The sequence below is a fragment of the Zootoca vivipara genome, chromosome 2 (assembly GCF_965207765.1).
Source record: "Zootoca vivipara chromosome 2, rZooViv2.hap1.1, whole genome shotgun sequence".
In the NCBI taxonomy this organism is placed as follows: Eukaryota; Metazoa; Chordata; class Lepidosauria; order Squamata; family Lacertidae; genus Zootoca; species Zootoca vivipara.
In genome coordinates, this window is record NC_142584.1 from 65,321,917 (window position 1) to 65,348,265 (window position 26,349).

At 44.0% G+C, this 26,349-nt stretch overlaps 2 protein-coding genes across 6 annotated transcripts in view; one reads left to right on the plus strand and one right to left on the minus strand.

Annotated features, from left to right (window-relative positions):
* The first annotated feature begins 140 nt into the window (after window positions 1–140).
* On the plus strand, window positions 141–17,004 carry FAF2 (Fas associated factor family member 2). Its single transcript, XM_035105812.3, has 11 exons — window positions 141–218; window positions 7,768–7,836; window positions 8,748–8,882; window positions 9,563–9,639; window positions 10,141–10,279; window positions 10,822–10,907; window positions 11,002–11,093; window positions 12,168–12,345; window positions 13,204–13,375; window positions 15,311–15,454; window positions 16,222–17,004. The coding sequence occupies exons 1-11, from the start codon at window positions 156–158 to the stop codon at window positions 16,402–16,404; spliced, it is 1,338 nt and encodes a 445-aa protein (XP_034961703.1). The 5' UTR covers window positions 141–155; the 3' UTR covers window positions 16,405–17,004.
* A 3,553-nt stretch (window positions 17,005–20,557) lies between these two features.
* The window catches only part of RNF44 (ring finger protein 44), a 67,162-nt gene continuing 61,370 nt past the window's right edge, over window positions 20,558–26,349 (minus strand). For all 5 annotated transcript variants that reach the window (XM_060271604.2, XM_060271606.2, XM_060271605.2 and 2 more), the window contains exon 11: window positions 20,558–25,315. In XM_060271604.2, coding sequence (XP_060127587.1) covers window positions 25,253–25,315 — 63 coding nt within the window. In that variant the 3' untranslated portion in view covers window positions 20,558–25,252. The remainder of the gene's footprint in view (window positions 25,316–26,349) is intronic.

Consider the following 26,349-nt stretch of genomic DNA (forward strand, 5'->3'; position numbering starts at 1 on the left):
ACATCTGGAGGGCCGTAGTTTGGGGGTGCCTGCTCTAGACCCCCTTTTTATTTTATTGTTTGCGGCGGCGGCGCGCGCGGAACGCGGTCGGAAGTTTCGAATTGTCACGTCACTTCCGCGGAGTGACGCATCTGCGGGTCAGAGGCAGCAGCAAAATGGCGGCTCCGGAGGAGCGGGAGCTGTCGGCGGAACAGACCGAGAAGCTGCTCCAGTTCCAGGTGCTGGACGCGGGCGCGGCCGGTGGAGGGGGGCGCAGCGGGCTGAACCATGCCGACCGCCTCGGCGGGAGGCCGGGCCCTCCCTCAGCCCTCGCGTGGGTCCCCGGCGTGTCGGGCGGCCAAGAGGAGCGGGCGGCACCGGGGGTTGGGGGGCGGAGGAGAGCAGCCGGGCCGGCCTGAGGTTTCTGCTGGGCAAGGGGTGGCGGCGTCGGCGTCGGGGCTAGAGAGCGGGGCGCGGAGGGTGCGATCGGCGGAAGCGGCCACGGCCTGACCATCGGTGGCCTGGTGGCTGCCAGCCTAGGCAGGCCGCCGCCTGGACCTGCATCCCACCCCCCTGGAACGCGGGTATGGCCGTGGGGTGGGAACTAGCAACGTATAGTCCGTGGGGGTCGGCCTGTGAGCAGTTAAGCTTGCTTCGGTGTTTTGTGCTCTTCCGCATCGTACCATTTAAATAAATCACCACCGGCAGATATTATGCGTTGTGATGGTTAAGAGCAACAAACAGGAAATGAGTCAGTACACCTGTATGGGGGAGGGACATCCCGGTTTCTAAGCTGAATATTAAGAAGGAGCTCCCCCCCCCCCGCTTTTTTATTTTTAAAGGTTGCTCTATTGAGAGGCGGGTTGAATCCCAATTACAAGCTCCTATAGCGCCCAGTCATGCATATTTTCTTGGAAGTAAATTCCACAGAGTCCAGTGCTCTCAACTGCCAAGTATGAGTGCATAAGATTCTGCCCTGTCTTTAGAACACTGAGCAACATTTGAATTTTTTTGTAATTGTTTTTAAAAGAGATTGTTTCCTCCCTCCTCCTGCACTTTAGTATTCCATAGAGAGCCTTAAACTATCTTGTACCACTAGGCATAAACAATTGAGAGAGAGTATATTTTGGACTTTCCTAAAAGTAGAAAGCACTATGTTGGGAATTCATTCCCATGATGGGTTATAACTTCACACAAGTGGCCTTCTGTTTAGCCAGGGTTGAATGCTTTGATTAACATTTTGCTCTTTTTAAGTCATGGGGAAGACTGCCTCCTACACCATTCAGTTTCTATTAACATCGTAACCTTCCATACATGACTGTAGTGGGGAATGCTAGTACTGCTCTGACATTTTTAGCATGGCTGCAACTTTTAATTCTCTCACTGCTGCCAGAAGTGGGAGGTTCCAGTAAGAATTATGGACGGTGAGTTGAGCATTTTATCAAAAATCCACACACTGTTGTAGGGGAGCTGGATGGAGATGGCTGAGGAAGGACAGCAAGAACTCGTGTCTCCCCTCCCCCAAAGCTCCATTTTCTCTTGTTATACATAATATTTGACATCTCTGTCAGGGGTCTTAGTCAATTCTTGTCTTCTGGAGGAGGGTTGGGGGTTTTTTTTGCCTTTTGGGAGAGCACATTGGGGTCAAAGCACTCCTTTTATTGTTTTGAATAATCACAATATATTAAAAATTAAATCAAAATGTAATGTTCACTATTTCTTAAATGTACTAACTGCAAGTCTAAAGTACCTATCCCAAACACAGCAGTACTCTTCAAACATCCCTCATTCTTCTAAGTTTCCAATCCTTCTTTTCTCTTTGCTTCTAAAGCTGCTAAATTACCTTAGCTGTACTACTTTGAAGAGATTATTCGGTTTAAGCCATACTTGGGCATTTGATAAATGCCACATACTTTGCAGTGTGTGTTTGTTGCATTTTGAAATGCCAGTTGGTTACCTTTGACTGGACTTAATGGTCCAGGGGTCCTTTACCTTACCTTACCTTAACCTCACCATTGATGTGAGGCAGACACCACTGTGCTTCACTTTTTTGAGACAAAAAAGTGAGACAGTTTGGGGTGGAGGGATATACTGGGTCAGTTGCACTTGTTGCTCTGTTCATGCTTGTCTGAAATAGTTAAAGGGATGGAGGGAGAACTGAAAATATTGCTATTATATTACCACTTGGCCCAGAAAAAAATGATACTATGACATTATAATAGGAATTTGTTGTTCAGCTGCTCACCTAGAACAAATGCTGAGCAGGTGACTGTACTGCTGATCTGGTGTATATTGAATCATGCATTTGAAATAATGGGAATTTCGAAAATATATGGTTTTGTTAAGATTTCTTCTAGAAACATAAATTGGCTATAATGGGGAGAAGAAAGTGACCATATATGCATTTAGTCTAAAGTAATGCATTTCCAGAGATTGCTTCAAAGATATTTTATCTCCTTGAGCCCAGGACGTAAATGTGGCCTCTCTGACTTCTAGGCCTGCCTAGGCCACACTCCACACTGGCTCTGATCCCTCCTCAAGTGCTTTTGTCTGGCTAGAATGTGTCCTAAGAATGTCTCTTGGTTGCCCAGATGGAGGTGTGTAGAAACTTCAGGTTTTTTACTTGGCTGGAATGTAGCCTGCTGTACAAAGATAAGAGTCCCATCTGTTGCCCTGCAGATGTTTGTTCTGGGCCCTCCCATCACTGGCATGCAGCCTCTTGAAAGCTTCCCCTGAGGGAATGTGGCCCTTGGGCTGAGAAGATTCTCCACCCCATATTACAGAGTCTGCATATCACTGTTGTAAGGCTCAGTTTCATGCATAGGTACAGTGTTCCAGATAAATGGAATTTCACCTGCTCTGTACATTCTATGTTGATGCTATTCTTGTCTCTGTGTATTTCCCTCATTGTTTAGAATGGAATGGTCAGCTCTGAACCAAACAAGTGTCAGATGGTGACTTGAAAAATATGTAAAACAATACTTAATTAGCTATTATTAAAGTAGAAATTTGGGGAGAATGCTGAGAGATTTATTTTTTCTTGAATTTTATTCGAATTAAAGGGCTGACGACATTTTCTGTCAAGTCCGGTGTCCCACGATGCGGGGCGGGGGGAATGAGGCCCACATCTGTGCCTTTCAAAGTGAAATTACACAGTGGGTCAGCTGTTGGCCAGTCTGATCTGTACCTTCAAAGGTATCCTTCAGGCAGCAGACTGTCCAGCACTGGATTGCCTCCTACCTGTGGAGGTGTTGATTGGATTGGCTGACAGCCAACCATGTATGTATGGTCTGTAGGTTCACTACAGAATTAAAAGATTTGGTGCCCTATGGTAGTAAGTACTCTTACTAATAACAAAGAATGAAAACTTGGAACTTTATTGATAATACCATTGTATATCCCATCTATAACTTAAAGTGAACCTGCAGCTGGTATCCAGGGGAAAAGAACTTTCTTAAATTAACTACCCTATGAGAAACTTTACCAAATTGTATCTGTCATCTATATCATGTTCAGTCTTTGATTGCTGCACTTGTACAAAAACAAATTCTCAGCCTGGCAAAGGCTTTTGTTCTGTTAGAGTCAGGTGCTCCTCACCTTGGAAACATAATTCTCTGGAATTTGGCAATGGTTTGGGAGTTAACAGCAGAGCTAGTTACAGGCTTCTTGGAAATGTTTCACTTGTATGATATTATAGAGCAAAACCAAATGTGACGTTAAATGTATGAATGCATTTAGCATGTGTAAATTTTTACTAAACACCAGTTGCAAGCCTGGTCAGGTTTGGGTCCATGGCATATGGGGAAGGTAGGGGAAATTTTGTGGGATTTTCTGTCTCTATTGCTAAAATAACTTGACTGACCTTTGCTTTGCACTGAACCACCCTGGATAAGGTAGTTCAGTGCCACTAGTTGCTTTGTGTCTACTGTGGTTCCACTCTCCTTTCTGCTTGGCTCAGTGGTTCTATCTAAGCACCTTCTGAATTGCACCTCAAAGCAGTAAATACTCTAGTGTTAGAAATACACATACAATGGTATTTATTCAGCTTCTTTATTAGTAAAATCATTTGTTAGTTAGACATTTAACCTGAAAAACCCTTCAGAATGAATGGTACAGTTGACCACAAGGGGCATATTCTAATGCGATGTTAGAACATTTTCATTTACGGTACTGCAAAACTAAAATGAACAAAAAGCATTATTTCAAGCAATTAAAATGCATTTTTTCTGTCCTTTGGTCCTTTGAAAATAGCTGGTGATGTGCCAGTTATTTTCCATGGCTGCTGTAAAGGGGGTCCTGCTGTATGTATGCAAGAGGCCCTTCAAGTCAGCGGTGGATAGGCGAAGTTGATGACTGGAATCTTAGATGAGAATGCACCCATCAGATTTAGTGATCTGATCTTATAGCTATCTTTAAGCCATGGAATATATTTGCAGGAGTTAGCCAATACAGAATTCTGTTTTGGATTGCATCTTCACAAACAGTAGTGTGGGAAATGTTCCAGTGCTTCACAAATGTTGTGCAGTTTCATGGTTATAACACTGAAGAGGGCTTCTGGTTCCACTTTGCCTTAATGGAGGCAGCCCCCATGACAGTGGGAGATTATAGCCAAAGGAAAAACAAGGATGATTGAGGGTATATCATCCTTGCAAATTCCCCCTGGAACGGGGCGGGCGGGCTTCACTCGCAGTTTGTCTTGGTACCTAGCTCTCACTCTAGTATGGAATGCGGGAGGTGCAAAAGCACTTCATCTGCCAAAAACCCTCCAATGCCGCCATTAAGAAGCAGAGGTTCTCCTGTTAATTTAGTCCACGGGTGCATGGTAGAAGAGATGAGAGGACAAACTGCAGAACAAACCAACTGCAAGGACTTTAAGGTTTGAATTTGTGATCAGACTTCATCTGATGCAAAAAATGGGGGGGAGGGGAGACTATGGTTTCTTTATTTAAAGTTTTCTTCTCTACGGTTATGATTCAGCAACCCTCCCCGGAATGTTGGTTTAAATTATATTTGTACAGGTGATGATGGAAGAAATTGGATTATAAATATGGTATATAACATCAAATGGAACTGTGTGTAAAAAAAGGAAAAAGGGAGGGAAGCTCTATTTTGCAAAATGTTTACAATGGAAACTTAGAGCTGACTCTTCCCCATCCTTTTTTTATCTACGAAGTGAACTGAATAATGCTAAGAGGACTTGGAATTTAATTTAATTGGAAGGAAACTGGCCATATATCTTCAGCTGGAAGGAAGGTTGAAAGGAGTCTGTGAGCCGCCAAGGAACTGATAAGGTTCTTTATTGAGTCATCTGCAGTTTGACAGACCGCTCTTCTTCCCAGGCTGAGAGGGGAAATGGTGAAAACAGTTTATTTACTGGGACAGAGCAACTTTTGCAGCTGTTGTTAAAGTTCTCAGTGGAAAACAACGAAGCATGGGACAGAGCGATGGAGAAATTTCTGGAACAACAACGGGATATCAGCTCCGCCCTAGGCATGATGTATTACAGCAACAAGTGGGGTGGGAGGAGACATAACATCTTACAAGGACAGGAAGAAATGCTACACACAGAATAATTACCACACACAGGAAGAACAAGGATATAGTTTGAGTTCCTCACTTGAAGCTTTATAAATCATTTAATGTGTCAACACGAATAGAAGTTATTAATATTGCAGTTGTTGTATAAGGGATTATTATTATTATGACCGGAATATAATTGAAACTAGTTAGACTTTAGAATGCAGAATTAAAGAAAATCATTAAATCTAGCATGCAGGGGGCCACTTTAATTATATAATTTGGTATTTGCATGATTGGTATTAATAATTGTACTATAAATTGGTATTGTTATAATGAGGCTATTATTGTACTGTAATTTAAAACTAATAATAAATAATAAAAATATTATTTTAAAAAACACGGAATAGAACAGCATTAGCAGATAGTTTTGTGCCTGTTTTTCATTCTGACCTTGAGTAAAGTAGTTACAGATAAATGAGAAAAATGTTATACGCATAGACACATTAACACAAAAGCTGAGATTCTCAGAATGCCAAATTTGGCAGAAGATATACCAGGTTTGGCACTTGCATGGCAATCCAGTAGACATGGAAACATGTAGGCTGTTGTCCCCATCTGTTGTAATGGTGGTTCTGAGGAAGAAAGCTTACAAGACATGACAGCTGCATTATGTTACACTTATAGGGAGAAAAGAGGGTTTATTGCTAAAGTGTGTATAATTTGAAATGCCCAACACCTCTATTGAGACCTATATGAAAACACTGCTGTGTAGAGTTTGTTTTGTCACATAAAGCTGCTACAGTCCTTTACGTACTTTTAAACAGAAAATTCTGGCATCCAATTTTAGTGCATGTTGCAGCAGTTCTAGCTGTATGGAAGTGCAAATGAGCATTTGAACTTTGTAGATTTGTAAACAACAGTACCATTTTAAGCACACTGAAAAGGTCAACTGTCAGTCTAGAAATGTGAAGAAACAGTAGGTGCACATGCCCATTCATGAATATGTTTCAGAAAGGCATCTAAATTACTGTAGTTGAATTTCTAGGGAATGAACATTGTAAATCCTGTTCGGAGGCTTATTTGTGAGACTTGCTCTGTCAGTGTTGTGAGAGGAAGAATTATGCTGTTCTAAGTATTATGCTGCTAACTAGGAATATTATAAGAAATTATCTCTGAAGAACTAATTGGGCAATACAGTGGTAGCTCGGGTTAAGAACCTAATTTGTTCTGGAAGTCCGTTCTTAACCTGAAACTGTTCTTAACCTGAGGTACCACTTTAGCTAATGGGCACTCCCGTGCCACCACCGTGCGATTTCTGTTCTCATCCTGAAGCAAAGTTCTTAACCCAAGGTCCTATTTCTGGGTTAGCGGAGTCTGTAACCTGAAGCGTCTGTAACCCGAGGTACCACTGTAATTCACTGGTTTGCAGAGCAAATCTTGTTACCTCACGTGTCCAGCACAATTTAAGGTTGAGCAAAGATGAAACAAGGCCAGGAATACCAGCCTAACTAGCAGAGTGGAATGCTACAGCCTGAGGGCTTCTGTTGAATTATTTCTGTGTGCCTGCATGCATTCTGTTAGTGCAGTGTGGCATTACATATAGTGGCAATATATCCTTGGTTGAAAGCATACCTACTGTCATTCTGATGATAAATGTATGAACTCATGTCTACAAAGAGCAGATTGGAGCTAAATCACAATTTGGACAGAGAATGCTAATAAATTAAAAGCTCAAAATAAACTGGAAAAAGAAGTGCTAATGAAAAGCAGTAAAGTGTTTAATCACAGTGCTGTAACTCTAGTAGGACTTTTTCTTTAGAAATAAGAGAGCTCAGAGAGGGGAAGGAAAAATCAGAATAATTGTATTCTATTGATTGATTGCACTTATATCCCACCTTATCTCCAATGAGTTTGAGGTGGTGTACATGGCTCTCCCCTCTGTTATTTAATCCCCACAACAACCCAGTGAGGTGGTTTAGGCTGAGAGGCAGTGACTAGCTCAGGGTCACCCAATGAGCTTTATGGCCGAGTGGGAATTTGAATCCTGGTTTCTCAGGTTCTAGTGTGACCAGCTGTCTTGTAGAAAGGGAATCTCAAGACTCAAAGTTTAATGTTTGCTCCTTTTGTGAGGCAGTTTGTTTACAAATGCGTTGAATTCGGATTTCCAAATGGAAGTGGCTTAAATGAGAAACAAAATTAAATTTGATTTGAGGACTGTATTGTGTATTGTTTTGACTTAAGTTCTCCCACCCCATTTCTTGCCCCCAGGACCTGACTGGCATAGAGTCCATGGACCAGTGCCGTCATACACTGGAACAACACAACTGGAACATAGAGGTACTGTCTCACTTGCGGCTTGCTTGTTGCACTGATTAAAACAGTTGATGGTATCCATCTCCTCTGACAAAAGGCTCTTTGATCCAATAGTCTTCTGTGGCACTTCCCACTATCCCTCTGGAGCAGGGGTGTGGGTGGATGGGGAAGGTGGATATACAAAAGTTCCTTCCCCATTCAACTAATGGAAGCCTCTGCTCCTGTACAGGTTTCCAAAGACATTAGCCTAATGTCATTGCGGTGGGGTGAATACATCCCACCATTGGATACAGCCCAATGACTATGTGCCTCTGAAGTCAGGCCAAAGTCAGAGCCACCCCTGACAAGACCCCTTCTTTTGTTACCATCCTCTGCACCACCCTTGCAGAGGACACACAAAGAAGGGCCTTGAATGAGGATCCAAATTCTGCACACACAAAACCCAAATTTTGTAGCCTCTACTGATATTGATTATACAAAATTAGCATTTTACCTAATTTGAATAAATCTGTATTTTTATTTTGCTCTGTGGAATTCTGATGGTCAGGGGATGATGCAAAGAGCTCAGCAAAGCATTTTAGTGTTGCTGTATTCCTGACTACAGTGGTACCTCTAGTTACGAACTTAATTCGTTCCGGAAGTCCGTTCTTAACCTGAAACTGTTCTTAACTAGAGGCGTGCTTTCCCTAATGGGACCTTTTGCTGCCGCTGTGCCACCGGCACACAGTTTCTGTTCTCATACTGGGGCAAAGTTTTCAACAGGTTAGCGGAGTTTGTAACCTGAAGCGTTTGTAACCTGAGGTATTTGTAACTCGTGGTACCACTGTATTAGATACCTTAGTCATCCTTTTATTTTTTTGTCTATATACTTTCCAAAAGAATTTTCTGTGTGATAGGTAAAATATGCTAACCAGTTATTGTTACCTGCTCCGTAGGCAGCTGTTCAGGACCGATTGAATGAACAAGAGGGTGTCCCAAGTGTCTTCAATCCACCACCTTCTAGACCGCTACAGGTCAACACTGCCGACCACAGGATCTACAGCTATGTTGTTTCAAGGCCGCAACCAAGGGCAAGTTCTATAACTGAGATTAGCTTAACTAGGGAAGAATGTTTTCTCTGTGTCAGTTCTATGAAACAATAAAGCACCTACAAGGAAAATACTTTCCTGCAGATGTTACCTTGAATGGGAACTTCTTTTCTATAAGAGGCTGTGTGATTACTTTTGCTGTGCTGTTATAAAAATGAAAAGCAGAACAGCAAAGGAAGATGATATTTAAAAACCAAACATTTGGTAATTATTTAAATATGCCTCAAGCTGGGGTGGGAGGTGGAGGGAAGGAATAGAAAAACACTTGTAGCTGATGAGAACCAACATCTAGGAATTGTATCTCTGAGGTTAGCAATTCCTCAGTATCAAAAAAAATTCATTAACATAGCTGCTTCAAGATAAAATACATTTAAGCTGGTACAGTGGTACCTCGGTTTACGAATTTAATCTCTTCCTGAAGTCTGTTCTTAAACCAAATCCGTTCTTAAATCAAGGTGCGCTTTCCCTAATGAGGCATCCCACCGCCGGTGCCCTTCTACTGTTCGGCTTCCATTTGTAGACCAAGGTAAAGTTCAACACTACTGGTTTTGGGGAGTTCATAAACCGAATAGTTCATTAACAGGGCTGTTTGTAAACCGAGGTACCACTGTACTTCAAAGGAATGGCGTGAAAAGGACCTAACTCTCTCTTTGTCATTTCAGGGCTTGTTAGGTTGGGGTTACTATTTGATAATGCTTCCATTCCGATTTACATATTACACATTACTTGATATATTTAGGTAAGTGCACACTTGATTATGTTTGCATATGTTGAGTTTATTGCTTTATTCTGAAGTTTGCCACTACTCCTTAGCTAAGGTAACATTCTATGGCAGAAGTGGGCAGGAGGCTAGATACTGGTTTACTGGTAGATTAGTGGTCAATTTCTGAAGGCCCACTTAGTAGTTCTCGGGCATTGATCAGTTCATTTATTTGTTTCTAGTCATTAGATGGTTGCAAAACAAAGTTTAGCAATATAAAATTAAGACAAGTTAGCACTGGAAATCTTGTAAACTTGCTGGGCTCTGTAAATCTTGGTATGGTCCAGCAATGTTTTTAAACAAAGGTGTTTACTTTGTGGCATGGTTGATTTTTGTTAAGAAATCTTTAATATGGGTTTTTGTGTTGTAAATACGGGTGATAGAAACATATATAAACATTAGACTGAAGTCATCCCACTCGTCTTCCGAAGGTGCTAGAATATCCAGTAGCTGATATTTCAATTATATACTCTTTCCTAGGTTTGCTTTGCGTTTCATACGCCCTGATCCTCGTAGCCGGGTCACTGACCCTGTTGGTGATATTGTTTCATTTATTCATATGTTTGAAGAAAAATTTGGAAGAATACATCCTGTCTTCTACCAGGGAACATACAGTCAGGTTGGTACAAGAGGATGTACATGAGAGATGTACAAGAGTTACGTGGTGTTGTCCTGTCTGGAAGTGGCGACTCTTGGAAGAGTAATCTTAAATTATCCCTTGGGGCAAAAATGTTGCAAACATATATTGTAGGTAACTTGAAATATAAAATAGTAACTTGAGATATTTAATTGGAAGTTACGTTTTGTTAGCTGTTGCCTATGTTACAATGTATGGGAAATGGAATCACTCTGCTACTAACTTCAGTTTTTCAATGCGTGGTTCTAGTGGTGCTAATAATAGAACAGTCTGCCTTGGGTGACCTTATCAAAGACTCACTACTTAGTCTAGCACAGCACAGCTGGAGAAGGAAAGCCAAGAGCACAGCCACAGTGCTCCTTAGCCAATGAGGAAGGTTTGCTATGCATGATTTGGCAAAAAAAATACACAGGTATAGTCTTTGTGTACATGCTATGATCTGATACGACTTTTTTCACTCGGGCACAGTGCCAAATTGTCCAGATTTCATCTCTCTAAAACATCCTTATGTTTCTTCTCTCAAGGCACTGAATGATGCAAAGAGGGAGCTACGCTTCCTCCTTGTTTACCTTCATGGCGATGACCATCAAGACACTGATGAATTCTGTCGGTAAGTTACGTCAGATTTTTTTTTAATATATAAATGGTGGTGTGAGTTCTGGGTGTGGTTTCAAGTGAGTTAATCTTTTATCCTCTCCGAACAGCAACACGCTTTGTGCACCTGAAGTGATCGCCCTCATAAATACAAGGATGCTTTTCTGGGCTTGTTCCACAAATAAACCAGAAGGATATAGAGGTACGTGTTTTGATTACAACTCTGCCTTAACCTAACATTTTATAAACACTTGCAGCCCAGTCCTAAGCATGTTTACTTAGAGTTACTGTCTAATCAGTGGCGCAGTCTAGAGTAAGTATGCATTGGATTGCAGCCTTGAACTGTAATCTTACATGATGAAAAGAAATGCTTTTGAACTGGTGGACTATAGTCAAGCAAATGTGTTTAGGATCAGGCTGTCAAAATAAGCTGTTGTGTCTGTTTGGTATTTTATTCTGCACGCTTTTACTATATTGGAAACGAACCATCTACGTCAGCGATGGCCAAATGCGGCCCTCCAGCTGTTTTGGGACTACAATTCCCATCATCCCTGACCACTGGTCCTGTTAGCTAGGGATGGTGGGAGTTGTAGTCCCACCATCCCTCAACACTCATTTCCTAATAAGCAACAGCACTTCCATCTTTTCTGAGGCAAGGGCTCCTTCTCCATTCTCTGTACAGAGTTGGTCTTTAAGGTGCTGCTGGAAGGAATTTTTTGACTACGTCAGACCAACACGGCTACCCACCTGTAACTGAATTGTGATAGCTTTCTCTAATATTTTCTCTAGTGCCTCCTTCCTGAATTTTGAAAAGGGGTTTCCTTTTGTGTGATGCTGTTGATCATTAAAAACATAGGTTTTCTAAGAAGGTTGTGTATATGCCTTTGATACCATATCTCCAGTGTGAATTTGCTGTTGGACTAGAACCCCAAGTGTGGAGAACAGAAGGCCACTTCCTCTTAAAAGTGTAGAAGAACTGTAGAAGCTGAAAGTTGGAATAGTCTTCATGTTGCATTAGGGAAAGGAATACAGCTCAGTGGCAGAGCACATGACTTCTCTCTGGAAGGTCCCAAGTTGAACCCTGATGCCTGGAGATACAAAGATCTATGATAAGCAGGGCTTAGAAAGACACTTCACAAAACCATAGAATGTCACTGCCAGAGTAGATAGCAGTGGGCTAGATAGTCTGACAGAGTTTAATGCAGCTTCATCTCTTTGTAAATGCCCTATATGCTAAGATTGCAAATGCTGACCATATTGTATGCATTTGTCTTAGTGTCGCAGGCTCTGCGTGAGAACACCTACCCATTCCTGGCAATGATCATGCTGAAAGATCGTAGAATGACTGTAGTTGGGAGGTTAGAAGGACTCATCCAACCTGATGACCTCATTAACCAGCTGACATTTATCATGGATGCCAACCAGACATACTTGGTATCTGAGCGCCTGGAAAGGTACTAGGTCAAAAACAAGAGAGGCCATCTCCACTCTCCACCTTACAGTACTTAATGAAATCTGTGATTACCTCTTTTGTGGCAAAACTACCAACTGTTCAACCTGATTTAATTATCTGGGCATAGAGTAAAAGAGAAGAAAAATATATAGCCCGTAAACCTCAGCTATCTGTTTAATTATATGACTTGTATTCATATATGTTGCTGGCAAATTGTGTTGCTATGGCAGAAATTGCTAATGTAGGATATAACAGATTGAGAGAGATTGCAGGCTTTCAACAATAGTGTGTTAGTGTTGGATGGGAAGGGATTGCCTCTAGTTCTTAACTCCAATTGGCATACTGGTGATTTCTGGCACCAGGTTGCTTTGTCACTAAGAAGAAGTGGACTGCTGGTGCTGTTCACAGGGAGAGACCTGTATTCTTAGAGATACTAGCCGTTGGGTATTCCCCCCCCCCCAGATTCTTGCTTGCATCTCAAAGCACCTTAAGATTCAGGCATCATAGGTCAGCATGGGCAAGGGCCCAGGTAGAGGTCCACAAGAGGAGGTGCTTGCTGCTCTTTGCTGCTGCCACCTACTTACTCCACTGAGCCAGCAATTGGAACAGAAGGAGCACAAGCTCTTTGAGAGAGAAGCTGCTGCTGCTACTTGGTATCAAGAAAGAAAAGGAGGAGCAGCAGCTGCTGTTCCCACATCCAAATAAGAAAATGCTGCTATGCCTAGTTGTAATGCAGAACCACTGGGACAACCCTCCCAGTTAGAAATATAACTTTCCCCTAGTAAAAATCTGAAATTTCAGGTGTTGTTGTAGCAGTTCTTGTCAGTTTAGCACTAATACATTTCCCCTTTTATCTTAGAGAAGAGAGAAACCAAACTCAGGTCCTTAGACAACAGCAAGATGAGGCATACCTGGCTTCATTACGGGCTGATCAGGAGAAAGACCGCAAGAAAAAGGAAGAGCGGGAAAAGAAGAAGAGGAAGGAGGAAGAGGTGCAGCAGCAGAAGCTAGCAGAGGAGAGACGACGGCGGGTGAGAATTGAATGTGTCAATAGCAGTGAATCACAGGTCTCAGGTGCAATTTTCATAATAAGAATAGATGCCTCAGCTACGAATGCAGGTGGGAATGACTGGCTCTTGTAGATGGCCTTATATTACTGCAAATTTAGTACAGTGGTACCTCGACTTACGAAGGCGATCCGTTCCGCGGCGCTCTTCGTAAGTCGAAACCTTCGGATGTTGAAGCGTCCATTTTGCGCATGCGTGAAGTGTGATTTTGCGCTTTGCGCATGCGTAGAACGGGTTTGCTGACTTCGGAAGTCAAGGGTTTGCTGACTTCGGAAGTCAAGGCATTCAGAAGTCGAGGTACTACTGTACTGGCACTTTGGAAACAAGAGCAGTTACTAGTTTGTGCAAGACCACTCCTAGTTGATTAGTCTGCATTTCATAGTACAGTATGAGCCAGGATTCAGATCCTGTAAATTAATCCATTAAAATACTGATCAGTGAACAAGTTTATTTTAGAGAATTCAGATCATGTCACAGATAGTGTCCCCCCCCCCCCATTAATAGAGTTTATATTTACAAGTAGCACAGTCACTTGCAGAATAAAGCAACAATGTTTAGTTGCAAGATCCATTTACTAGTTTCCATTCTCTTGATGGCTGTAATTCATGGCTGTTGTTATTACAGAGGTACCTCTACTTACGAATGGAGCTCCGTCCGCCATCTTGGATGCGGTTTAGATAGGATTTTTTCTACTTACGAATTTTTAGATAGGTTGCATTCCTATGGGATTTGACTTACAAATTTTTTTGACTTACGAATGTGCGTTCGGAACGCATTGAATTCGTAAGTAGAGGTACCACTGTACTGTACTGTGTCTTTTAGCAAATCATTTTAGGGAGGAAGCGAACTGGTTGGAAGGTGAAGTCCTTCAATTTGCACCAGTGGGTGAAAGGATGGTGACCAGACAGGGCTGAAGAAGCTAAAGTTCACTTTGAAATAGTTGCTTTAAATAAGGACCTCACTTTCAGAAGGCTTCATATGAAAGCTTGCTTTTAATGCCTTAAGTCTTCCACTGATAACAGTAATACCTCCACGAACGTCCACCTCGCATAGCGTCCATTCCGGCAAACGTCTGCGACAAACCCCGGAAGTACCAGAACAGGTTACTTCTGGTTTGCCACTCGGGCATGCACAGAAGCACAAACCGTTCCGTGCGCATGTGCAGATGCGGTACTTTGCCCTGCGTCCTTTTCGGCTAGCGACCAGAGCTCCGGAACGGATCCCGGTCGCAAAACAAGTTACGATTGTAGGTTAGAACATGATTAAGGGTAGTAGATTCCCATTAACAAATATTGTTCTATTTGAAAGATAAATTATTTTAGAATACATGCAAAAATGAATGTTTTAATAGGAATAAACTTTGTGTTGAAGGTCATTACAGGCAACATTGGGTGGGAGGATGACCTATATTTGTATTTTCATAATGGGCTTTCCATCATCCCAGGATGCAGTTCTTCACAGTTCCCTTCCTTTGGACCAAGGCACCAGAAACAAGTGTACACACTACACTTTCTGCTGGAAGACTGATAAAGCTTTGGGTATAGCCTTGTTAGTCCCAACAGAGAGCATCACTCAGCAAGAGTTCCAATGAGTGGCGGTTTCTTGAGTTAACTTTTTGACTCCAAATGAATGCAGTAACTGGCCGGGTTATGCCTACTTATGAACACTCTACACACCTTTCTGCAAACCTTATAAAGGCTCTTGCTGGAATTCTACATATTGGAATATGACTCGGCAATCTAATTTTGAGGCCCATTTGAGATGAGGTGACAGCAACTATTGATATGCTTAGTTCCATTGACTGCTGCTGTGCTGATCTAGTGGCTACAGCTGTATTTGGATTTTGTCTTACTGTTGGAACTGCTGCCATTTATTCATATTTCCATTTTATCCCTGAAGACTCTGCAGGAGGAGAAGGAACGGAAATCTGAATGTCTTCCACCAGAGCCGCATCCTGATGACCCGGAAAGTGTCAAGATCGTCTTCAAAATGCCCAATGACTCCAGGGTGGAGAGGCGATTCCATTTTACACAGTCTTTAGCAGTAAGGATGGGGCAAAATTTTGTGGCTGAGAATTATTTGAGAAGCAGAAATTGAGCTCTGAAACTGCTTTAGCAGCTGGCGATTCATACAGATAAAGGGGAGACCCAGTATGCAGAAGTGAAGGAATGGTGGAGCTGAGCAGTGCAGTAATACCCATACCATTTTTGCAAAGCCTCTTATCTTAACCTAACCAATGGTCTACACCCTGGACTACTCACTTTGCTTTGTAACTTATTAGGGATTCTAACCTGGATCTCCCACATGGAGACTAGGCTATCTCTTTGTTGCATCATGCAGGCCCTTAAGGAGGAGTGGGTTGAACCCAGTGTGTCCCTTCCATGAATATAATTCAATTCACTTCAATTCATGCAAGACACTGAGATCCAATGGAGGCTCCTGCTGGAGGAAAGAGGGTGGAGATATTTCTAGTTCCCCCTTCCCCCTATAGGCTCCAGCACCTCCCACACTGTTCATCTCCTCCACATTTCCTTTAGCATGAGTGTTCCACGACAAGTTCTGCTCTTAGGAACAGTGGATATATGAGGAAACTTACTGCTCAAGCAACATTTTATACAAATTAGGTATGTTGTGATTGCATGGAGGTCTCCATCTAAGATGATCATGAAAAAAATGGCCATCTTACTGTGTATTCTTTCCATAAACAGAGAAGAGTGTTGCAGTGTGAGGATCTGGGCCTTCATCTGCTTTCTGCTCTCAGTTGCAAGGCATTCCGTCATTTGGTGAATAACTGTCTACTACCTCCTTAGGTGATCCATGACTTCCTATTCTCTTTGAAAGAGAGCCCGGAGAAGTTCCAGATTGAGGCCAACTTCCCTCGCCGCGTCCTGCCCTGCCTTCCGACAGAGGAGTGGCCCAACCCCCCCACGCTGCAAGAAGCTGGACTCAGCCACACGGAAGTTCTCTTTGTGCAGGACCTCTCGGACGATTGACGTTTTCCCAAAATACAGAGATGGAAAGAGAAATTCCTACTATAATACAATATTTTTTTTAAAAGACTGCTGCGTACACATGAGGGATCAGAGACTCTGTGGCCTGGGCCAGCCACGCCGTATGTCTGCACTGGCGGGAGAAACTGCACACTCACGCACACGCAACCCCTTTTACATCCAGAGGGCCGATGGGAGGGGCCCCGGTTTGCCCTCCCGAGAGAGTGGGAGAAATGGCAGCTCTTGGTAAATACTGCTTTTATTGGAAATAATATACCCCAACATTCTGACATTAGAACACCTGATGTTTTGCTGCTTGTGACAGCTAAAGGACACCGTACCTGTGGGCCAGGTTGTCTTCTGCCCAGGTAGGGGAGGGACGGGCAGAGGGTCTTTTTTTCCTTCCAGCTTCTCACTCTGTATAAATCTCTTAAATATTTCTTTTGCTTTGTAATGACCAAAGGAGAACGGGGGTAACAGTGGTATTTTGTTTTTTGTTTTTTATAAGGAGCTGGTTGACATTCTTAACCACAGGGGTTCTTCTCCAGGGTTGTTAGCCTGCGTAGTGTAATAAACTCTGCCTCTAGTGTGCCTGTGCTAACACCTCTGACTGTCAAGTGTCTTACTGGCCCAGATGATGGCCTGACCTAACCTGTGTGCACACAGCTGTAGCGAAATTCCCTTGGGTCATGTTGCAGCAGCAATCGGGACTCGATACTGTCTTCCGCACAGCATCTAAGGCTTGCCTTGGGTCACTGTGGAGGAGTGTTTGTGACTGTGCCAGTGAGGGATATGTCTCTTGCAATAGCCACACGAGGTAACTGCAGCAGCAGCGACGGGAAGGCAGGCAGAGAAGTTGAGCTAACGTAAAAGGACTGCAGACATTTTTGTTGAGCCAAGGCTGTCATTTTGTCAGTGTTAATGGGGATGGTATCTGCCTGCCTTGAGGACACTGCAAGTGTTAAACGATGAGCTGTGTGTTGCAGCTAGAGCCCACAGAGCTCTGAAAGGCAGCCTGCACATTTTACAGATGCAGGCCTCTCTTAATAACTGCAGCTGTTGTCTGTACTAAGGCAGATTCAGTCTTCTTGCCCTTTAGTGCAATGGGATGTTCATGAGGTAAGGAAAGCTGCCTTCTGAAGTCTTTCCAGCTAACAAGGAGTGTCTCAGTTGTGTAATTTTCTTAGGCGTATGCAAGTTGAGAGCACAGACTTGCTCATGGAACTCGCTGGCCTCTCTTCTGTCTCCTTGTGATGGAGGAGCCTCCTTGCTACTGTATATACTGCAGAAAATATTGCCTCCTGCGAATGAGCATCATTTGGAATCCGAGCTGGACTCATGAAATACAGTATTACTCTTATTTGCCAGACTTAGCTTCCCTTCTCTTTTTTTGATTGATTGGCTCAGAAGCAGAATACTAATTTTTCTGTCCTCCTTACTATATGAATCAAGAAAACTCTGAGAGTTGAGTAAGGATTATAAAAGGGAGATTAAAAAACACAGTATTTCTGTGGGAATACAGGTTCAAGGTGAACCTTGTATGTGTTCTGTACTTACACATATTTTTCCATAGGTATTGATTCATCTGATGGTAGTCCCTGCCTAAAGAATTCTAGCTACTCCCAAAAATTCAGATAATTTCTCAGCTATTGGCTTTATGCCTTAAAGTGGTTAGCATGTGAAATTCTTGGATAGAACAGACTGAAGCATAGCCCTGGCCCTCTTTTCTAGAGCATCTGAATGCCTTTTGGGCCTTTATCATAAAGAGAAAGCACAGCAGTGAGTGTAGATTGATGCCATTTTCCGTAGAAAGAAAAACTTGAGAATACTTTCACACCCCATAATGAATGATGTGCATAACTCACCCCAACCCCTACTTTATTTGTGAATCTTGCAGTTGCTCAATTCATTTTAAACATGCTGCATTGCATAACTTAATACTAATTAGTTATCTAATTAGCAAAATTAGAGCATGAGCAAATATGATTTGGGGGGAAAAGGTAAATAATCTGCCAGCTGTTCTAGTGGGCACTAGTGTTAAAAGATGTGGTTTACACTGAAAATTTACAGCTTTTACACTAGTATTGCTTTTTGCCAAACTGGAACAAGTTAATACTGCTGGAGTGAATTCAGGATGTAAAGGTTAGGTAGGTTCATTTTTGTTTGACCACTTGCTCTTTTCTAATAGAAAGTTTCCAGCCCATACACACTCCAAGCAAGTAAAGAAAATCAAGTCACAGTTCAATAAAGACTCTTGTGATACAAGTGTTTTTTGAATGTGCAAATATGGGTGATAGATAAAACAGGCATCGTATTACGTAAGCAAGTGTGGCGCAATATAGGTGGGCAGGAGATGCAAATCCTACTGAGCTAGTAGTGGCTGACCAAGAAAGATCTTGGGAGTAAGAGTGAATGGCCCAATCAAAAATTGACCCAGTGGAGAGCAAATGCAAAAACTGCCACTGGTAGAGCATCTGTTTTTTGCAAGCAGAAGGTTCTCAATCTCCAGCATCTCCAGGTAGGGTTGGAAAAGACCCTGGCCCAGAGGGTTGCTACCAGTCAGTGTAGACAATTATGACTTGGTGTAAGGCTGCTTTTTGTGTTCCCTAAAACAGACCTATGCTACCGTATATTCTGCCCTCATGGTCAGAGGCAGTATTCCTCTGTATACCAATTGCTGGGAATCTCAGGTGAGCCTGCTGCGTCAGGCCAATGCCTCATCTAGCCTTATATCCTGTTCTTACAGTGGCCTATTAGATGCCTCTGGAGAAACCCATGAGCAGGACAAGAGCACACTCACATCCTGCAGTTTCCAGCCAAAAGCATTACTGCCTCTGTCCATGGAGGCAGAACATCGCCATTGTTACAAGTAGCCATTGATGGCTTAATCCATAATTCGTCTAATCCTTTCTTTAAAGCCATCACAAGTTGCTGGCCATCCCTGCCTCCTGTGGGAGTGAGTTCCACAGTTTTAACTATGTGCAGTATAAGGATGTTTCTTCCTTTTATCTGTCCTGAATCTTCCAATATTAGGGCTGCATTGGATGTCCACAAGTTCTAGTGCTTTGAGCAATGGGGAGAAAACATTTTCTCTAGCCACCACCTCCAGTTATTTGCATGTTTAGCTTTTTTAAAAAACTGAATAGTAGATCATAAGGAGTGCTACAGGATCAGGTCAAAGGTTCACCTAGTTGCACTTCGTTTCCCACAATGGCTAAGCAGACGTCTCCAGAAAGTCTACAAGGAGACATATACAACAACCATTTTCTGCTGTTGCTCTGAATCTGGAGGTCTCCAATAGTAGTAATCACCACTTAACCACTAGTAGACCTCTCTGTGAATTTGTCCAAACATCTGTCATGCGTTTTAAAACAAAAAACACAAGTGCTAACCATGATATTTAACAAACCACTGACACACTGAAAACAAATCTGTACACTACCATGGGCATTGGAAAACTCTTTGTTTGTTAAGAGCAAGTTGCTCCAGGTATCACAGGTGACAGAGTAGATAGTATATTTTAAAAATGCTAACATTCCACTTCTTAGCTTGTGCTTGGTTCCTTGTGTCACAGAGCTGTGGCAGATAGGGACTACAACCCACGCATCATAGAAGCTGTATTAGTTGAAAGCAAGGGGTGACACTACTACATCAATCACCGAGAAGCTGGTGGAAATGCTAAACATGCTGCAACTTTAAAAGATTGTGTCATTGTTCCATAACCAAAATTAAGATGGATGCTGAAGTTAATGTTTCGGGGTCACAGTAACTTCCCTGAAGCTGGTGAGGGAAAATTCATGTGCCTTCATAGCACATTCACTTTTTTATGTTTTATATTTATATTTTATATTTTACTGATAAGAGCATAAAGCAAATTAACGCATATTTTCTTTACAGCATTTTATCATTGTGACTACTTTTTGATGATGCCATGGCTCTTTTGGATGTGGGAAACCGCATTTCAAACCATTGCTCCAGTCTATGAAGTCTCCCATCCTAACTCAGTTCAAAAGTTGGGGGTGGGGGTGAGGATGCCATTCATAGCTCCTTGGAAAAGAGTCAGGATACCTCTAGTACTACATTTAGAAGAAAAACAACCACCACCACCTTCCTGAGAGCACTGCCTCCACCAAGAGAAGAGACTGGCCTGCCCTCGTTGGTATACATCATACATTTATTAGTGAATATCCCTCTCAAAATCAGCCACAACATTAAAAAAAATAATGATTGCACTACTTGGTCAAGCAGAACTAGCAACTTTCATTTTAAAAAAAGTACAAATCTGTTAAAAATTTCAATCAGTATAATACACATATATATAATACAACATACTAGTTATGTTAAATGCTACAAACCAATATGATTCCAATGGAATGGAAAACAAACAAACACTTTTTTAGAGATTTAAGAACCTTTTTTTTCTTCTCTATATATTAGCCTTTTTTTCAAATACATACATGGGAAAAATGAGGTAACTGTAAAATGTGCAAGTAACAGAGCAAAAAAAAAATTATATATATATATTTATAATATATATATATAATATATATATATAAACTTTCTAACACAGAACAAATGCCCTGGTGCCCTACAGGGAGGCTCCTCTCCTTGTAGGGTGAAGCTGAGCTATCCCTCTGGAGGGCACGGGACTGGTAAAAAAGAACAGTAAACAGTCCACTATCCCACCACAGGAAATCATTGGTAAACAGTGGCATCTACAGCGCAATCAGCAATCACAAACATCCTAAATAAATGTTTTAGTAATTTTTTTGTTGGTTTTTTGTTTTAAAATGATAATTTTTAGCTGCTCATTGGAATAAATTCTGCAGCACACGAGCTTGTGAGCTTTCGAGTCGCCACCAGAAGAACCGTAAGGCTTTTCTACCCTCCCCAACCCCAAGTCATCTTTCTGGGGGTGGGGGAAAAATAACCCGAGATAGCGGGGGGGGGGGGCCCGAGGAGAAGAGAGCGTTTTTTAAAACAGATGGGCATCAGCACTATATTCTGATTGGCTATAAATATAGAAACACCTGTGGTTTATATATACAGTAAAGACCTTTGGTTATTTGTGCCGCGTGAAATAAGTTGTTACTGTTTTTCCTTTTTTTAGAAAAAGCTGTGAAACGAGGAGAAAGGCCAGGGCTGGGGTGGAGAGCGGTGGAGGTGGGTCTGACACAAGGCACTGGCTTGACATGTGAGGGAGAGGGGAGAACTGAGTGGTCACAGAAGGACAGGTACTCGAAAGGGGCTGCTGGTGTCTGTGCAGTTTTATATGGCAAGTGGCCCATTCCTTTGTGTGCGCGCACGCAGGCGCATGGGCCAAGACCTGGCTTAGATGTCCGACTGTGGCTATTCTAACCCTCTGGAAAAGTGGGCTGAGAAGGAAGAGATTTAAATTATTTGACCTGATCCAAGTGACTTCACCGTTTTAACCTGCATTATCAGCCAAAGTGCAAACAAGGGGCTGAGCCAGGTGGGGACTTAAAAAAAACATTCAATTCATCACAAATTCAGGTGATTAAAAAGAAAGCTCTGGCCTGCCCAGAGCTCAAGAGGTTTCTAACTGACTGATCTACCTGCAGGCTAGTTGCTCCTGCCAAAACAAGAGATTGCTACCCAGCTGCAGTTAAGCAGAAAATGTACCTTGCTACATCCTGCCTGTGTGGCTCAGCGTCTTTCTGCAGGACTTTGAAGATCATCCCTGGACTGTTAACTGAATAAAAAGTCCACGAGACAAAACAAAAGCAGGTTCTCAGGTCCCCAACCTCCTAGCTCCCCAGAGGACTTCCTGAATTCAAGTGGATCAAGAACTCCAGCATCTGCGGTGTGTGGGTGGGGTGGGGTGGGAGAGATTAGCTGTAAGCACCAATGGCAAAAGGCCTGGTGGCCCCAGCTACACCTAAAAAGACTTTCCCCTGCTTCAGAGGTAAGTATTGCTGAGAGCCGGTGGGCTCAGGAAAACAACAACGCAGACAGCTTGAACTGCTCCTGCCCACTGTTTTAAGAGAGGCCACTTCTCCTCCAGCCACCATCTCAGCTCGGAACACCCCACAGAAAAGAGCCAGGTTGGAAGAATCTAGCTTTCCTTCACAAACGCTGCTCCAAGGCTGGCCCAGACCAATCTGAGTAACGGGCCCATGGTTCGTTCCACCTGCTCCGCTCATGAGTGCCCCTCCGGCATTTGTGTGGCTGGGAGAATGGGATTGGGGGGGGGGGTGTAGTTTTGTGGGAAGAGGCTCTATTTTATGGATAAAGGCCCAGGGATGCTGGATGAGCAGGAAAAGCATGGCCCGCTCTCATCTGCTGCCATCAATTCCAAAAGGGGGGTTGGGTGCAAGCCAGACCTCGGCTGGCAATTAAAGGCAGCAGGAATCAATGAACCCAGCTGGGGAGAAGATGGAGAATTTGGGGGGGGGAGAGAAGAGCTCCACCTTGTGGACGGTGGAGGAAGTTGAATTCTGACTGGGAGCCACACTGCCAGACACATCCCACTAGCTGATACTAGCTGATGAAAGCGAAGATGCACCTAACAAAACCCTCTCCTTTCTGAGGCCGCTACTAACCGCTTCCCCCACCGCCTGCCAACATTGACCCTTGCAAGCCTACCTCGAGGTTAAGTCCTGTATGTGCCCCCCCTCCCACAGCTGCCGCCTCCTGGCCCAACCAGGTTTCAAACCCATCTCTAAACTGGAGGGGTGGGGTGGGGGGAAGGGGAGGGAGAATTGCCCTGAAAAGCGTTGACGGTCCTTGTGAGGCGTTGCGGACATGTGCAGTACAGTGCATGGCAGTAATCAGCTGAGCACAAAGAACTCCCTCTTTAACCCCCCCACCCCATCACCCCCACAGCTGGCTAGAGAGTTAGCCAATACCAAGTTCCAAGCTGGTCATAACATGCATGCATAATTTGTGAACATTTACATTAGGTTTCATCGTCCTCTCCGAGTCCTTCTTGCCAGGCTTCCAAACACAATCCAACTACATGGCGAGGGCTTCTCTCTCTCTCGGCTCCATGGTATAATCATGCAAAACAACTTTTATTTTATTTTTAATATATATTTTTTTAAACGATCACAGGTTTCTGTAACAGGGTGGCAGGTCGGTTGCTTTCTTGCTTCAAACCAGCAGGTTGTTTTTTTTTATTTTAGGTAGGATTAGTGTGTGTGTGCACGCACGCAACACACGCACGTGCACAGAGATACAGGAAGGCACACAACTCGCATGTATGCTCGTCATGGCGAAACAGCCCACCCCACTCCACGGTGCCTGACCCAGAGCACAAGCATCAGGCCATGCAGGGGGGAAAACAACACTCCGTTGGGGGTGGCAGTAGGAGGGCCAAACTTCATTTGGGGCCCCCGGAAGGGGGGGGAAGGGGGAGGACAGAAAAATGGTCTAGCGAGTGGCAAAGGGAATGGAAACGTCTGCCTGGTCCTACGCAGAAAGGAAAGAAAGCTGATGCAGCAGTGCATCTTGGAGGGAGGAGCGGTTTTCGCCAGATGGGCTTTTCTCCATGATAGCTAGTGCAAGGGTAGACGACAAGAAGATTAATAAATAATTCCCCATCTGCTCGCTGCCCAGGATCCTACTGCAGAGAGCTTCACAGCGGCCCCGGCAGCTTTCAGGGGCTTAGCCTGGGGTCAACACAGAAGAGCAGGCAGGATTTACAGTGGGACTAAGGGCTTCTGCTTCAGTCGGCTGAGCATCTCCCTCTTCCCCGCAGAAGGAAAACAGGGAGAGAGGGAGGGAGGCAGAGAAACACACGTGCCCTCCCCTGAGATATTGGGGAAACAGTTGCACGAACCTGATTTTTTATTTTTTTGGAAGGGGTGGTGGTGGATTTCATGGAGATGGGTGCTGAGAAAGAAAGGGGACCCCAAGGAAAACAACTGAGGTGCAGAAGGGAAGAGAAGTAATTGTCAGCTCTAGCTAGAGAACATGATTCTGAAGGCAGGCCTCGCAAAGAGAGCCTCCACCTGACAAACGTATGAAGCAGAGCCAGCTGCTTCACCACGAGGATTCTCACTCACTCAACTCACGCTTCCCTCCACGTCTTTTGAGGGGGGAATGGGTCTCCACACGCCCCTCTGCAATGAGAAGGGGAGCGGAGTGGGGTGGGATATTGCTGGGCCTTGCGCAGGCCTGTTTCGCTCCACCACCACCCTGCTAAGGAGCCCTGAATGCCGCCCAGCATCTCCGGCATGTAGGAAGGGCAAGATGGGTGTGTGTGTAAGGAAAAGCCATGATTTGTGTGTGGGCAACCCCAAATGGTTCTGGGAAGGCTTTGGGCTGCCCCTCATCAGTGCTGCAACCAACCACTTCCACTGCCTGCCATGCGACAACACTGTGCTTTGGGGGCAAGTGGTTGGGGGGTGGGGGTGGGATTGAAGCAGGCACTTCTTCCCCCATCTCCCCATCACCATCTTTGAGCTGCTCTGCTTCTGAAGGCCCCGATCTGGTGGCGCCAGAAGTGGGGGTGGGTGGGGGGGAAGAGTTTGGACTAAAAATACCTGGGTCAGACAGCCACAAAAACCAAAACAAGGAAAGGAGAACCAAAAACGAAAGGAATGCAAGAACACCTGGAGAGTAAAATGGCACAAGGATGGAGTCTCTTTGGAGTGCGGAGCACATGGGGAGGCCTCCCCCTAGCGAAGCGTGACACCGCGGAGCTGGCTCTGCCACCAGGCCCAGTCCATGCCACGGAGGGGTAAGGGTAAGGGTGTGTCATACATTGCTTATCTTCTCACCACATCCCAGGAGAGTCCCCAGAGGCTTAAGCGTACAGGCTGGGCCAAGCCCCTGGGCCAAGGTCCGTATCCTGGAGTGAATTTGTGCAGCAGTGCGTTGACGAGCCTCACTCAGCCTCCCGGTGCACTTCTGAGGCATCTGCCCGGCAGATTGGGCATGTGCGGTTTGCCTGCAATGACCAATGGCAGGATCAGGAAAAAGGGACGTGGCTTTAAGGTCAACCACACCCACTAGGAAACCTTTCTGCTTAAGGAGCAGCAGCAGCAGCCTCTCTCCATTTATCTGAGACCTGTTGCTCGTTGTAGGTTTGGCATGAAGGAATAGACTTCTCAAGGTAATAACTGGCACTGGACAAGGACAAGAAACTGGGCTCCATCTCGGACATAGGTGGGGAACCTTTTTGGGCCCCAAGGACCACATGCCTTCATGAGCAACCTTCCAAGGGCCACATGCCAGGCAAAAGTGGCCAGAGCAACAGATGCAATTCTCACCTTTGTACAGCAGGCTACATTCTGGCCTTCCAAAACAAAGATCACACCATCCAGGGTGACAAGAGGCATTATCCTAATGCAAGGATGCATTCCAACCAGGCAAAAAGCACCTGCGCAGCGGGGCTGGTAAGAAGCATTGCTTGGGGAGAGAGGGCGTGGCCAAAGGAGGAATTATGAGGGCTGGTTGGCTGAATTTGGTCCCACGAATCTGAGGTTCCCCACCCCTGCTCTACGGGAACAAGGTAGTTAAGAGCGAACCTCCTCTTCCAGAAGCCCTCCAGTCCAAACCTTTCCTTCTGACATAATTTCCTTTGGATCAGAAGCTAGGTAAGAAGCTGACGGTAGGAATAAACAGGAAGGTTTCAAAACAGAGAAAAGATATGGAGTACTCCTAGGATTTGCACTGAGACCAATGTTACTTAATTTGTTCATGAATAATCTAGATTCAGCTGAGAAATAAAGAGGCCATGTTTGTGGTTGACAACAGATTATTCAAGATGGTGGAAACCCACAAACTCCCAATAAAATTATGAATGAGATTCAATATGAGGTCAAGTAATGGCGGTGGTATGGCCACATTCGGAATACTACGTATGCACCATTTTGGCCACTTAGTCTCAAAAAGGGTCTCATAGAGCTGCAAAAGGTGAGCATTTACCACATGAAATTTACAAGATGCGGCAGTGGCTCGGATGTCTTCAATAGGACACGA